At 31.0% G+C, this 15,905-nt stretch overlaps 2 protein-coding genes across 2 annotated transcripts in view; both read right to left on the bottom strand.

Annotated features, from left to right (window-relative positions):
• Positions 1–109: 109 nt before the first annotated feature.
• LOC126857743 (PI-PLC X domain-containing protein 1-like) lies at positions 110–5,714 on the bottom strand. The gene is made up of 6 exons (XM_050607464.1): positions 4,456–5,714; positions 3,426–3,680; positions 2,459–2,667; positions 1,511–1,715; positions 923–1,193; positions 110–599 (listed from the first exon to the last, which is right to left on the bottom strand). Exons 1-6 carry the CDS (start codon positions 4,550–4,552, stop codon positions 359–361), a joined length of 1,278 nt encoding a protein of 425 aa, XP_050463421.1. The 5' UTR covers positions 4,553–5,714; the 3' UTR covers positions 110–358.
• The window catches only part of LOC126857718 (insulin-like peptide receptor), an 84,343-nt gene continuing 73,073 nt past the window's right edge, over positions 4,636–15,905 (bottom strand). Inside the window, exon 9 of the mRNA XM_050607412.1 lies at positions 4,636–4,699. Coding sequence (XP_050463369.1) covers positions 4,686–4,699 — 14 coding nt within the window. The 3' untranslated portion in view covers positions 4,636–4,685. The remainder of the gene's footprint in view (positions 4,700–15,905) is intronic.

Genomic DNA, 15,905 nt, shown 5'->3' with positions numbered 1-15,905 from the left:
TGATTAGCTCTGATTAAAGAAAGAATTAGATTATAAAAATATTGGCTCTCCTATATTATATTTCTACGAAAAAAATCGAATATATAATAGGGTATTTTTTACGAGATACTTATATTTTTTTTAATTTTAATTATAGACATTATCTATTTGCGTGATTCACTCCTTGTGCGTATAAAATTTATTATATATATCCATAAAACATAACTAAACACACAAAATATTGTGTGGAGATAATAAATTATTAAGTACTAGCATAAAATCTCTTACGCTGCTCGGCATGCTGTGAATTATTATAATTTGAATGTATTAACAAATTTTGGTTTATAAGTTTTTTTTTTACTTTTACGCAAAATCTCTCTTAACAATGCGAATTTCGTCTTTCGTTCCATTCGATCGCAGTTTCGATGATGCCGGACGATCGGACGAAGTCGACGGCGACGATATTGGCCGTATGTTGCCATTTGCTATTATACCAATTTGTAACGTTGATATTAACTTTCTCTGCCATCTGGCGAATGCTTCCAAGCCGATTTAATATTACGTCCCACGTGTTCGGCGTCAATTCTGCCATCGCTGATCTCGGTGTCGCTCTAGGATGTCTAAAATCAAAGAAATGCAATTATAACAAAGGTATTTATCACACAAGTATGAAATAATATCGAGCATAATTTATACATGGAGAAAAAAAAATTGTTAACTAGACTAGAAATACGTTCAAGTGATTACTATTTCTTTAATTTAAATATCTAAATTAAATACGACATATTAAATCTAACATGACATGTTTGATTTAAATATTTCAATTACAAAAATAGGAATCAGTTGAATTTTTTCATTTAGAATTAATTAACAATTTTTTTTCTCAGTGTAGTGCTATAAGTTTATAATGCCTGCCAGCCTCAGCTTTACGAATTTTACACACCCGAGACTTTCCATTTCGATACGATCCAGATAGTTAAACAAATCTTCAATATTCCTGACATTTCCCCATTGATGTGTTACGCAGGGCCACACGCTCTCGTAGCGGCTGACGACTCGTTTCTCGTCGTAACCGATTATGAGTCTTTTCCCAGATGACCAGATTGTATTTAGCGTGCTGGTCCATCCATAACTCTTTGGCAAGTAGTATCCGGCAAATTGTTCCTCGAGGAATCCAACGAAATCGTGATGTACTCCCAGATTTTTCCCAAAGCCTAGTAACGCCATCAAATGTGCAATTAAATAAAAAAATTTTATATACGAAAAAAAGAGAATTAAAAATATATCTTATCATTAAATTATATTTTTATTATTGTTATTATTGGAAATAATAAATTACATCATATAGTGTGCTTTAAAGAAATAGTACAAAATAAATATTATTCTATAATATATGTATCTATTATATAATAATTATAAAATAAAAAATTATTAAAAAATTATTACAGATTAATATATATATATATATATATTCGAATATTATTTTTGTCTGATCAAAAATATTTTATCGAACGCTTTTAAGGAACATTACCAACGGGAAATTCCTGGATATCGAATATCACGATCTCGTTCGTATTGTTAAGGAAGGTCTTCACCTGGTTCACGACATTTTGCATGGGGACAGATTTGAAAACCCCATGATTGGCCCACCATATCGAGTTCGTGTTAGGATAGTGCCCGACCCTGATGTCCAGATATCGAACCCCATAAATCAATTGCGCGAGCACGTCCACATCCTGCAGTTTAATTATCCTAACAATTACCAGCAACGGTTATTCTATAATTAATTTTTATCTGATTTCAATGTTCCTAGATCCACGGCCATACTGAATTACGAGATCGAAAAATTATGTGAAATTCTCTTTTCGCGTTTGACAATGTAAATATATCTGAGACCCTAAGTCAATTTTTAATTGAATAATAAAAAGTTTTTAGGAGATATATGATAAATAATTTATTTATTTCATATTCTTATCACGCAAAAAAAAGATTTGCGTGATTTCTCACTTCATTATTCGATATGGCTGCGATAAAGAAACAGAAGTCTTACTGTGAGTTAATAATGTTCAGAACTTTTCGCTAATTCTTCGGACAACAAAAAAAAACTTTATTTTTTAAGAAATGGTTTCAATAAATTTATATATATATATATGGTTTATAAGAAATTTTTAAAATATTTTAAATAAATCTAACTATTTCGCGTATTATTTATATTATTCAAAATTATAATTAATAACTTGTAAGTTATACAGTCTGCTTCTTTCCGTGCAAAGTTTTTTAATTCATTAATTTCATTACAGGTATTTTTATATCGTGAAAAAATCTCTTCTAAATCAAAAAAATCTGCCACAAAAAATTAATGTCATAGATATATATCTTGTATTTTAATGACTTTATCTCTATGCTATTATAATGAAATTATTTTGCAGAAATTTATCTAAAAAAATATTCAATTCTCGATGAGCAATTATGAATTTACCTGGGTTATTACAAATTTCTCGACGATATTCTCAGAGTTCGCCCGCTCGTGTATGGCGTAGGATGCAGAATCATGTGTACCTGGCAAAAATACTCTGCTCATCGGCAATGATCCTAGAATGTTCCTCCTTTCTGCCATCCAGTGAGGCTGCGTTTGCAGACAGTTTGTCAGTCTTATTGTGCCGTTTCTTAGCCAGGCGACATGGTATTCTAATATAAACAAGATGAAAGAAATTAGAAATTAAAAATTTGCACATTACTTCTTCATTATTTTAGCTTGCTCACAAAGCCAAAGCCTTTTAAAGCAAGCGGGTTTTTCAATTTTGATTGTACAATGTGCATTCCGTCCATGCATATACAGGGTGTCCCAAAGCACCCAGTAAACTGAACAGAAAAGTCCTGTATCATTTTTTTTTTCTATAATACTTAATAAAGAAATTATTATTGAGCAAAAATCGTTGGGCCAGATTTTACTCAATAATAACTCCTTTATTAAACATTATAGAAAAAAAATTATAGGATATAGAAAAAACTGATAGGACTATAGGAAAAATGATGATAGGATATAGAAAAAAATAGAGGACTTTTCTGTTCAGTTTACTGTGCTGACGTTGTCTAGGGTGCTTTGAAACACCTGTATATACACATACATACATACAGATATTTAAAAAAAAAATATGATTTTTCGATTTTTTGGAACATTTTGGCATAGAAAATTGGAAAAAAATTGTATATAGTCTGTTAGATTAAATTATTAATCTTATTAAAAGAACGTTGCAAAAGAGAGAAAGATAGCGATCGATTTTTATATTGTTCCTCAATAAAATTAAAAAAAAAAAAATAAAAGAAAACGGTAAAATATATTCTTTACGCTTAATAGTAAAAATATAGGAAAGCGAAATTCCCACGTGTAGCCTTTACTCGATTAGTAATCTATATCGTAAAATTATGTAATCGTGTGTACGCACGTAGACACTGTTGAACGAACATGAGGGTCCAGGTGGGAACGAACGTGGCCTGCAGTCCGGTTCTCTTGATACCACTCGGCGCGTTCGGTATCAGGGTATAAATTGGCTCGAGGCCGTCGGTGGGTTCGCCCGTGTAAAGAGCTATCGTATCGCCCGGTCGATACTTGACGTGATTCCAATAAATCTCGATCTCTCGTATCATTTTAATGGACATTATGGGCGAGATAATCAGGCCGACGTGTGCGCGTTGGAAATCTGAAAAGCGGAACGAATGTATACAGAGTGTACCGGTCGAGAGGACCGTTTTATGTACAGATATCAGTAAGATGTCGATGATTTAAACGAATTATTGCTCTGTAAAATTAAGACAATTAAGTACGTTACATAATTATTTAAATTAGGATGTCTATATTCCCTGGAGAAACCTGAATTTTTTTTATATCTGGAGAAATCAGAGAATTTTCATAGAATTTTATTTGAAGGGAGAATTTTGCTTATATATTATATTATATTATATATATCTGTTTATATTCAATATCAATAAGCAAAAAATCGAATATATAGTACATATTCTTTATTTTAATTTTTAGCGATAAAAAAATGAAAATGTTACGTAAATTAAAAATTTTTGTTTTAACAAAAGCTATTCTAGCACTTAAACGGCTTTATATTTTTCGTTTGTATAAATGAAAAGCATTAAAAAATGTGTACAACAAAAAAAAAAAACCTATTTTAAGAAATTACATCAAAAAATCTTTAAAATATTCTTTTTACCTGGAATTTTGAATAAAATTGCCTGGAAAATCAGGGAATTTTTTTACAAGATTTGAGTAGAGACACTCTGTAAATCCCGGGCAAAAAATCGCAAGGAAAATGTTTCCTCGAATCGATCGAGAGATATGATGCCGAATTCAATATTTTACACAATACGAGGATACAACGATGCGATATTCAATCGATTGAAGCGCTGCATTCGTCGTTAACAATATTGTTCATCGTGATATTGGAATACCGTGATTTCATAACTCACCGTCTCCGGTTTCCGGATCGCAGAATCTTCTGGTCGAAACGCAATCGACGATTGTTAACCAAGAGACAAGGGCGGGAACGATTGCGAATGGCCTCATTTTCGTTCGCGAGTTGCTCAGGAAATCTCGTTAGTAAAGTAAAATCTATCCGCCTCTTCGTCGGGACGTCGACATTCCTCTTTGTGCCTCCACAGTCGTCTCAATTCTCTTCTCCACGAACACTGTGTGCGTACTACAATATTAGCGCTGGAAAAAAAAGACGTCGGCCTTAGACTTCGGTCGAGTTTACCATTTCTCGCGCGCACACGCGTAATTCTTGGGTTTAAAAAAATTATCGCAGTCATAAAAATTAACGCTCTCATACACGCAGCACACGTCTGTTTTAAATAAAGAATCAAGCAATAATGTATATCATTTATGATTTAATAAGTAATGGAAACGAACGATTGCTCTCTCGTGTAAATTATAATATATTTTTGAAGATTTTCTCTGCCTTTTGTGATGAATATATTTATTTATTTTTTTAACTTTTTTAAATATTTTTTAACAACATCTAAGATATTTTATAATGCGAGGTGTTTCAAAAACTCAATTATTTCATATATAAATTTTATTATTAAATATATTTATCGTGTATTCGAGAATTTACACTTATATTAATAATATTTTTCACGCTTATTCGGAACCATCCGAGTAAAAAAAAAATGCACACGAGATTATATGTAATTATATTCGAAAATTAGTGTGATTATATAAACGCATATATAATCACGCCAAATTTCGAATATAATTATATAGGCTGGGCTCAAACCTTCCGGCCAGTTTCCTATAAATATGGGTTGAAAAATGCTTCCTTAAAAAGTTAGCGCTTTAAAATTAACACTTTTTTGTACATTTGAAACTAGTCATTCATTTCAAAACCTATGAAATGTATTACAATCATTTTGATTTCATTTGACAAATAATTTAATTTTCTACAATTTTTGTTTTGATATTTTTTGTTTAAAAATGCATACTCTTTCTGATATTTGTAAAAATGTATAAAATAATCGCGATTTCAGAGCTTTTTGAGCTCTAACTTTTTATGAAAGCTTTTTTCGAGCCATTTATAGGAAACTTTTTGTTTAGAATTAAATTTCCTATAAAATCTCAAAATCTGGCCGGAAAAATTGAGCCCACCCTGTATATGGCCATATACGATCTTGTACATATAGTCGCATAAGTCCATTTTTTCTCGGGATATAATAAATATTTAACAATATTTGCACAATTAAAATTATTAAAATTACTTCAAGTTGTCAAGTTATGGGATGTATTTTTTTTTTTTTGCTGCGATAATATTAACACTTATAAAATAATCACTTATATAATCATATTTTAAGAGTATCCGACACTTGCGTTATAATATTACGACACGATGATCGATCGATCGATCGACTGAATGGTCCTCGATCCTTCTCTCACGGTTCGGCGCACTCGTACCTCTCTCCGTTGATAAATCGTGACTGATCGTCGTCGTGATCAAGTCGAGTTGTGCAAGTTCAAGAGCATGTGATACCGTGAACGAGATGACGACAGTTTCGAAGAGATAGCCGCCGCTCTAAGCAGAAATATTCGCATAAATCATCAATGTTGATCGCATTTATTTTCCCTCCGTCCTAATCGCAGTAACAAACGCTTATCTTTTGCGCTCGCATTGCGAAATTCTGAAATGTGTCTTCCTTATATCGTCGTTTTTAAGGAAAAAGTCACGAAAACCTTCTCTCTTCGTTCCTCGTAATTTTAATAATATTTAATATTTTATTTAGATTCACGACGAATTAAAAAAAAATGAAGTATTTAAAGATTTTCTTTAAAATACCGAAAAAAAATTACGAAAGAAGAAATTCGAGGAAACTCTCAATTATTTTGTACTCGTGAGAATCTGCTTACGTAGGATGTAACACGATCGAGGTTGAATCACGGATGGGGGTGGGTGGGAGGGGAGAGGGGAAATTACGTATGTAGCGCGACTCGATGATGCTGATCCAGCGTTTTATGTTACAAGTCAGCACAGAGGATCGAAAGTATTCGATCATTTTCATTCCCCCGCCGACACGGAGCGACATTGTATTTCCGTGACACACAATCGGCGTACAAAGAAGAGAGAGAGAGAGAGAGAGAGGAAAAAAAAAGGTCGAATTGACGCGCACGCAGATGCGTGAAACTATGCGGATGATTCGGTATCACGCGAGCTTCAGCAGTAACTCTCCCGATCGAAACCACGGTCGACTCTGTCTCGCACGAATATTTCTTTCTTTCGACAGGAATATATTTCTTCCTCAGAAGTAGCAATACACACCAGGAGTGGTGAATACTGTAGCGCGCTGGTGTAATTAAAGGCCGCTAACAGCCTCTATTGAGAGCGACTGCCGACATCAAAGGGCTTCTCGGTCAAAAGAAGAGGGAAAGGAGAAAAGGGAAAAAAAAGTATGAGGAAAGCAGGAGAAGAAAAAACAGAAAGAAATGAACAAGAAAAGAAAGAAAGAAGCAAGGAAAAAAAGGCATCAAACTTGCTGTCTATACACGTGCTTGCGACGTTGAGTTGCGGCGAGCTGCAATCTTATGTCGTTCTACTTTCTATATAACGTTCATATATCACTCATGTTTCTCTTTTTTATGTTATTAAGGCTTGAAAACAACTGAGTCATGCTAAAGTAGGGCCTAATAGAGAAAATATATTAAGAATTGAAATAAATAAATAAATAAATAAATAAATAAATAAATAAATAAATATATATATATATATATATATATATATATATATATATAATATTAGGAAAAGCAATTTTGAATTATTTTAAACAAGGGAAGAGAATAAATTAATTATTTCGAATTTTCAACTCATACGTTTTTATTTAATATATTTAATATATAATTATTCCTATTTCTAATATTTTCTCTATTGTGCATAAAGTCTAAAATTGCTTGCGACTTTAATTTAATGTGTACAGACATCTCTTTAAATTAATATTATATAATAAATAAATTTCTTTAAACAGAAAGAGGAAAATTACATAACTCTCTCTTTTATACATTTTTTCTTTGAAAAATTAAATTATAATCAGCAAAATTATATGATGAATAAAATTTTTTGAACATGAAAAAAATATACACATACATTATATAAAATATATAAAAATAGAAATCTGTAAAAAGAAAGAGATTATATAATTTTTGTCTTTAAAATAATTTATATTATATTTCTCTCGAATAAAAATTGAAAATGCACAATATAGTTGTTCGTTCGGCATAAAATAATAATAATTATTCGGTGCTAATGTTTGACTTACGATACAATAACGGTTCGTTATGCATAAGAATTACGTATATTTTCCCATCGGTAAACAAGATTATTAAGCAAAAAATGCTAAATAGATCTTGACACATAAGTTTAATGCTAATGAGAATACTGGAATATTGCGCGTTTCTGTACCCGATATATTGAACATCTAATTTACGATAAAACACATTTTTTAAATTTTTAATTTAAAATATCGCGAGAGAGAAAAGGAGAGAAAGGAGATTTTATAATCAATTTAATTACGCGGAAATACGAGAAAAAGAAATCTCTGTTACGTACCTGTTGATTGGCTCGACGAAGTTGGAGAGAAGGATAAACAACCTTCGGAATATTTTCACACGTGCATTGTAGTTGTAAACGTAGAGAGAATAATCCCGGCTATTTTATTAGCGACTGTTACGTCTCTCTCTGATGAGAATGTGCGCTTCAACAAAAATAAAAGCGGAAACGAAGGCGTAGTACACGAACATTAGCTGCATTTGTATGGCGCTTATGTAAAAGAATCGCATATACAAAGTGTGATATGTATTACTCATTTCCGTTACCGTGACCGTGGTCCGATGATTAATTACTATATTATAAAAAACGTATTACAGGATGTTGAAAATACTTAACTACTGAAAAATATAATAGAAAAATTATGAATGAAAATTTTATGCGTTGCAAATTTGTAAAATAATAGAGTAAAATTACTTAGTGAATAACTAAGGGACATTGTTACATAATTTAATCTCTTTGTTAAAAATGCAAGAATTATTTAAAATAATTATTCTCTCTTTTATTGTATTGTATAAGATTTAAATTTTCAAATATTAATTTTTCACACAAAAAAATTTTAAGATTAATAATAACATAAAATCATTAAAGAACAAGCATGTTAACTCGCTTGCTAACCACAATTATACATTATTATATATATATATATATATATATATATATATATATATATATTTAATAATATATTTTAATAATATTTAATATATATTTTTAATAATAAATATATAAATAATATATATATATATTTTTTATTTATATATTTATTTAAAATATATAATACTATATATATATATATATATATATATATATATATATATATACTATATTATTTATATATTTATTTAAAATATATAATATATAAAATATATATATATATACGATGATTACAAATTAAAAATATCATTTTTTCAAATCATTATGAAAAAGTAAATATTATTAGAAATATAAATTTGCTGTTTGAAACATTCATAATGCTCTTCTGCAAGGAAGGAGAAAATAAACCGGAAATACACGCGTAGCATTCTTCAGATTTTTTTCTTATCTTCCTTTATTTTACAAAACTGAAAAAAAGAAAACTTCTGCGAGAGTAACAAACTTTTGGCTTATGTGACTAGTTGTAATACTTAGCGGCAATACTAAATTAGTGCAGTGTAAGTATGTACATTTGTGTTTACAATGTCTTGGCCGCAAAAAAATCCCGCGGATTTCTTTGCAGAGTTAATCGTAATTTTTATCCTAGTTCGAGACTCGCGTCGAAGCTTCGCGCATCGCAAATATGTTCCTACGAGAGATACAGGAGAGTAATCGCTAATTTTTTCATTTTTTATTCGAGAAGAATGCCGATATATATATATATATATATATATATATATATATATATATAAAGATTAATGTACGACAAATGTACAAGAGAGATTAATAAATCTCGTCTTATCCTCTCGTAATTTTCTTCGCCTATAATCTCGTATATCCTCTCATATTTCTCCGATGATCTTTACGTCGCTAAAAGAATATACGGACAGAATGTAAAATAAGTTACACGTGCGTATGATTCATCGTACCAAATAAAATGTCAACACACGCGAGACGACACACACAGTACACCCCGTACATGTCAATTATCAATCATCAGCATATATCTCTTACATATATTTTAAAGGATGTAACGAATAATTTAATTTATGCATTATCATGGAAATACGTAAAAATGTTAAACTACTTTAAGATAATGTTCATAGTTTCTCTCGTGGAAGACACGGTATGGCAGGATTTTTTTTCCTGTTTTTCCTATTTATTTATTTTTTCTTTTGATTAAGAATAAATATTCCTTATCAATGCAAACCATAAGATTTTCGCTTTCCTCGTCGCGATCATCCAATGTCTCGAATATTTTTCTGTTGAATTGATTTTTATTACTCTTCACGAAAAAAAATTGAATTAATAATGTTCCGTAATAAATAATAACGTGTATATGCCAAAAACTTGCCTTCGGGATGTAGTTATAAAATACTGCATATTTATTGAAGAATGTTAGATAGTAGTATATCTTAACGAATCATATATTATCTCATTTTATTTTATTATTTATATAATTCGCCATTTTGCGATTACAAATCGATTTTATCTTATTGATGACGTAAAGGGAAAAATCTATCGTTTATTTATTTAAATAACATTTTTTACAAAAAAAAAAATAATGAAAAATTCAATCATTAATATAATCAATGATCGAAGAAAATTGAAGAATCAGATCCCGATTAGTATAAACCATGTAGACATTAGGAGGAAATAAGGAAGTACTTAATGTACACAATCGCGTATAAATCTTAATAAATAATTGATGCAATAAATTGCAAGGACGAAAGCTTGAAGTGTAGTGTATGCAACTTTTCCTTTTAAATTGCCGTCTCTATTTACGTGAATTATAACTCTCCTTGTCGACACTTTATGTAGACAAGAAATGATCGTAAACTTCATCATGAACTTCAAGTTTATTAAGAGAATTCGTCGTAAACTTCAAGTTTATTGAGAGAAATCATTGTAAACTTCAAGTTAATTGCGAAATCAAATAAAATCGTAAATCAATTCGCAACCATTTATTATACGAAATTATTTCTCAATTTTAGATTTGCAATCGCATTTTCACTTCAAAGAATACGCAAAGAAAATTTTTTTTTTTTAAATTTATTGTAAATTAGCGCACTTTGAATTTTCATACAAAAGTTAAAACATAAATCTGTTGATCGCGTGCTCGATAAAATTGTACAAAATATTTGTAAGGTAATTTTCAAATAAAAGCAAATTTATTTTGATAATAAAACCACAGATTAGATACGAAACAAGTATAATGTAAAAAATATTATATATTATAGAAAACAAAACACACACCCACACATATATATATATATATATATATATATATATATATATATATATTTTAATATGTATTTTAATAATTTCAATGCTCTTTCTTTTGTCACGAAAAGTAAATATTTAGCAATTAGCATAAAATTAATTTCTTACAACTAAAACTTAACTCACGATTCTATTATATATATATATATATATATATATATATATATATATATATATATATGTGTGTGTGTGTATGTATGTATGATTCAATTAGCAAATAATAATCTTATTCAAATACGCGATTTATAATAATATTTCTTTCGTCCTTGAATTTTTTGCAAAGTTAATCTTACCTAAAATTGAACTCTCGCACGAAATTATTTAAAACTAACTCATATATTATATGTAAAAAATAACATATGTACGTATATATGTGAATTATTTGTCTAAGATTTAATTTGAGTAATTTCCTTAGCGAGAAAAGTAACCAGAAGAGAGTTAATCTCGGAAAATCGCGAGAAAATATATATCGTGAGCTTCCGTGAGTTTTCTACAGGGTATTCTAGGAAACATTAATATATAATGTTCGCGATTTAATTGTCCTGATAATTTATATTCAAATTTTTCTTATTTTCTCTTAAGATAGTTTAAGCACCATCATTACTATCATATACGTTCCATTCGCAATAAAAATTTATTATCATTTTGATGTGTTTAGTTAATAAGAGACTCACTCTGTATGATATTTATTATATGTATGTAACATTCGATCGGATTATATTTTCGCGCATTTCACGAGCGAGTGATTTGATCGATGCGCGAAAAAGAAAAGGAAAGAAACTGAGATGAGAAACGATGGCGGGGCGAGTAATTTAAAGCTAAAGTCTTCATTATCAGTCCATTAAAGTTCTCATGCACGTGTAAATAGATACATGGTGCACGTGTGGTCGTATTAGTCGCTACTGCAACTACTAGAACCGTGATTAACCGGAATTCATCTTCGAATTAATAGGATCGGCTCGATCAATTTTTCCGCGATCTATAATTCCATATAATTCCGATGGCTTCTTGCTCACGATTTTTTTCGATTGGCGGCCAATTGACATAAAAGGCAAAATTATGATATTGCTTTGCAGCAAAATGTTAGTGGTGCCTCTTCATCTCCTTTTGCCACAGTATAATCTCTATTGAATTATTAAATTATTTTTAATTATTTAATTTTTAATTATTATCATAATTTAATTATTATCATAATTAACTTTATACATCCATTTTCCGCCAATTTAACGATAATTCGGTGGCACGTATTACATGTCGCATTATATTTTATATTCGATATCGGAAACTCGGAATCGGAATTATAGCGATTTGTATCCTGAGACATGATATTTTCAGCCGAAATTACGCTACTTGAGAATTTTACAGGCAGCCATGACAAGAATCAAACATATGACGGCTCGATATGACGGCACCAACGACATATATACTTAAATAAAAGATAAAACTGTGGATTGGCAGTTTAACAATTTATTTCAGTCAGTATCTCGTTTCACTCTTGTAACAGGAACATGTCGTTTGATTCAATTGTTCACATCATCACTGTCATAAATGCATTCATCGTACAACTACTTTCGAAATGGAAATGTCGAAATGCATGAGAGAATTTGGTAAATATACAGTATTATAAAAAGGATAAATAAAGAAATCCGTTTTAGAAACGATATTTTTTCGAACGGTGTTATCGAAAAACATGCGTTTCTTAAAAAAAAAAAAAAAAATACATAAAATATTAAAAAAAAACTTTCCTCTATATACAGCATATTTACCGAAAATCTTAAACTAAAATCTATAAAGATAACATGTTTTTTGTTGTATATATGTCGTTGGACGGATATGATTTCAACGAGACTATAATATAAACAATATTGTAGGAATAAATGAATCAACCTTCTTTTATAAATACACGTGTTGTTCATGTGTGACTTGTGTTACATTTTTATGGTGTCATGGCGTTCTTTCGCTTCTCCAAAGTATAAATAATATAGAGTGAAAAGAACGGCGTCACTCGTTCCCGTCATTCTCACTTCGATCGATATCAGCGCACGCCGAGCCCTGTTAAACTTAATCTCTTATACGTACTTAATTAAATACGCGATTAATTAACTAATAAATCGGCGCGCTGCGCACACACAAGCGCACACGTAGCGCGATAGATAATTTACATAGGAGCTATTACACAGTGTGTGAAAAATTCTTTTAATAAATATACCTTAAATTTTATAGCTTACGGGCCGAGAGGAATTCCCGGTGTTATATTTAATGTTAAGATAATATCGCGCAGCAATTATACACATTAAATGCTTACACGCAAGCGCTTACGTATACTTCATGTAGTACAGTTTACATTAATACTATATATATATATATATATATATATATATATATATATATATATATATCATTAATAGTATTAGTCGTGATTGGACCACTCGTAATCAAGATATAAGTAATAATCAATCGCGACTAATCCATTAACTACATAGGATTTCCCTGAAATGCTAGCGGATTGACAGGCAAATTCACCGAGACACCAATCAAACACATGCCAGATCTATAATCACGGCAACTCTATTATCGGAAAAAGGACAAAGATAAAAGAGCGAAAGGAGGTCCCCGCAACTTTCCCCCTTCGTTTCGATTTCTCGATAAACCTCACGTGCTCGACATTCGCGTAAATTAGGAAAAATCGATTTCCCGCCTCCTAAGGCATTTATACACTACAATTTATTCGCGTCTGAAAAAATTCATTATCTTCGTTCACCCAATGCCGTATATACAGTGCGCATTAACGCGGTGTGATAAGGAGCTCGGGACTACCTACCGCTTCTTTTTCCTTTTATGACGTAGTGAAAAATATAGGTCACTCTACTTTTTTTCTTATGAGGGATATTAAAGGAGTAAAATAAAAACGTGAGCATTCTACTAGTGTAAAAGGTAAATGCGACTCAATTTTTCTTTCAATTATACATACACATTGAGCGTAAATTGCAATTACAGCAACTGAATAACCCGAGTATTTATGTTCATATCCATTACATTCCCGTGTAAGAGAAGCTAAGGAAGCAAAACGGTACAGCTGCCGGCTGATTGCGCTTCTTAAAATGGGTTTCAACGATTAACGAATCGTTGAAACGAGGCGTGAAGTGAGGAAAAAAATGCGCGTCTGACTAAAAGCCTCGAGAAAAATTGATTATTGATAACTAAAATTATATTCGATCAGATGTGTATCCTTTCCGTTAGCATAATCAGCAAAGTTGCGAGAAGGTGGATTAAATTATAAAATTTTCTCCCTCTCTCTCTCTCTCTCTATGAATTATCTGCAATATTTGTATGCACATTATTTATATTATCTGTACAATTTTTTTTAACATCTTCGAAATTTATTGTAAGCATCATTATTAATTTGTTATGTCCGATTTATAGAGATATCGTTTTATTCACCGGTTTTACGTAGGCTCTCTTTCATTCACCGTGAATCATGATGCGGATCATTACGCTCGCAACTATTTGACTCATAGAGTCGATTACGATCGTTAAAAAGTTAGGGTTGGACGCGTATTCAATGTGATTAATAATCACGTTCTACGAAACTGACTAGGTGCTCGCATGACGTTTGAAGGAACAAGTGTAGGAAACGAAATATGACAACGCGAATCCTTGAATCGTCAGCCTCGTCAGCCTCGCGCGGCATAAAATGATTCATAGTCGACATTATATATTATATCAATATTCCGCGTTTTTCTCCTTTTCCTTCCTTTCATTCACAGGCCTCTGTGATTTTTTTTAACGCGATTGATTGACCGGCGATTAAATAAAAAATTCAGCGACATTATGATGTAAAATTCCAATAAATGTCTGTGCTAATATTCGATTATATAACTGCTAGGAAAATGCAAATTTGTTTTTGTATCGAGAAAGAATTTATTTGAAGGGAATTGCAACTTCAAACAGAGCGTTTCCTCTTTCAGGCATCCGATACTCGCGCGCGTTCTTATAATTTAATGATGGTAATGAGACCTCATCAAAGTAACGAGTACAACATAATACTCGATAAACAAGTTCTTTTACATTTAATGATCGCAAAAGTCCCGATAAAATCAAAAGAAGCTTATGCGATCGCGTGTGCGGCACTTATTAAGAGAGCGACTTACAAGTTATTTCATTCGTATTTCAGAAGACTCTGGAAATGGAAATTTGGCGCGATCGTTTTACTAGCATGCGAGACAGCTGTAGATTGATTATTCTGTATAAATTTGACGTTTGCACGCGACAGATTCGCAAGAGAGGCAAGACGGAATCCTATACAGGTGCTTCCAGCTCAGGTCAATGAAACTTCAGGGTCTTGGAGGAAATTAAATTTGGAACAAAGAAGTGCCTATAAACATAGACCCAGAAACGCTTTGTTAAAAAGTTACAGTTAATAAACTAAAAAAAGAAAATCCTTTTTTGATGATTTTAAAAAATAACTTCAAAATCCATCATTCATTTGAAAAAAAGTAACGAAATAAATCTGATGGGTAATTAAATAACAAACTAAATTACACCAATTTCATTTAATTCTGATAAGGCGTTCAAAAGAAAATAATCTCAAAACTACGAAAAAAGCAGAAACTTAAAAAAATGACCTTTCGATGGTTGTGTAAACCCTACATTCCTAATGCAAACATAAAAATGTTCTTATTAGATTTCGATCATAACTAATTACTTGCAGAGAGTTTATTAATTAATTAACTTTTTAACGAAGCGTTTCCGGACTTGTGTTAGGAAAAGTGGGAACATTTTTGTTCCTATTTTGTTTCGTTTAATTTCCTATAAGATCCTGGAGTTTCATCGACCTGACTTGGAACACCCTATATATGCCATTGTTCGAAAATGAAATTTCGATGCATATCTTATTACTCGCTAGACAAAGGAGAA

Source organism: Cataglyphis hispanica, chromosome 22, assembly GCF_021464435.1.
Source record: "Cataglyphis hispanica isolate Lineage 1 chromosome 22, ULB_Chis1_1.0, whole genome shotgun sequence".
Taxonomy (NCBI): Eukaryota; Metazoa; Arthropoda; class Insecta; order Hymenoptera; family Formicidae; genus Cataglyphis; species Cataglyphis hispanica.
The sequence above is the reverse complement of the archived record's forward strand: the minus strand, read 5'-3'. Positions and strand labels throughout refer to the sequence as shown.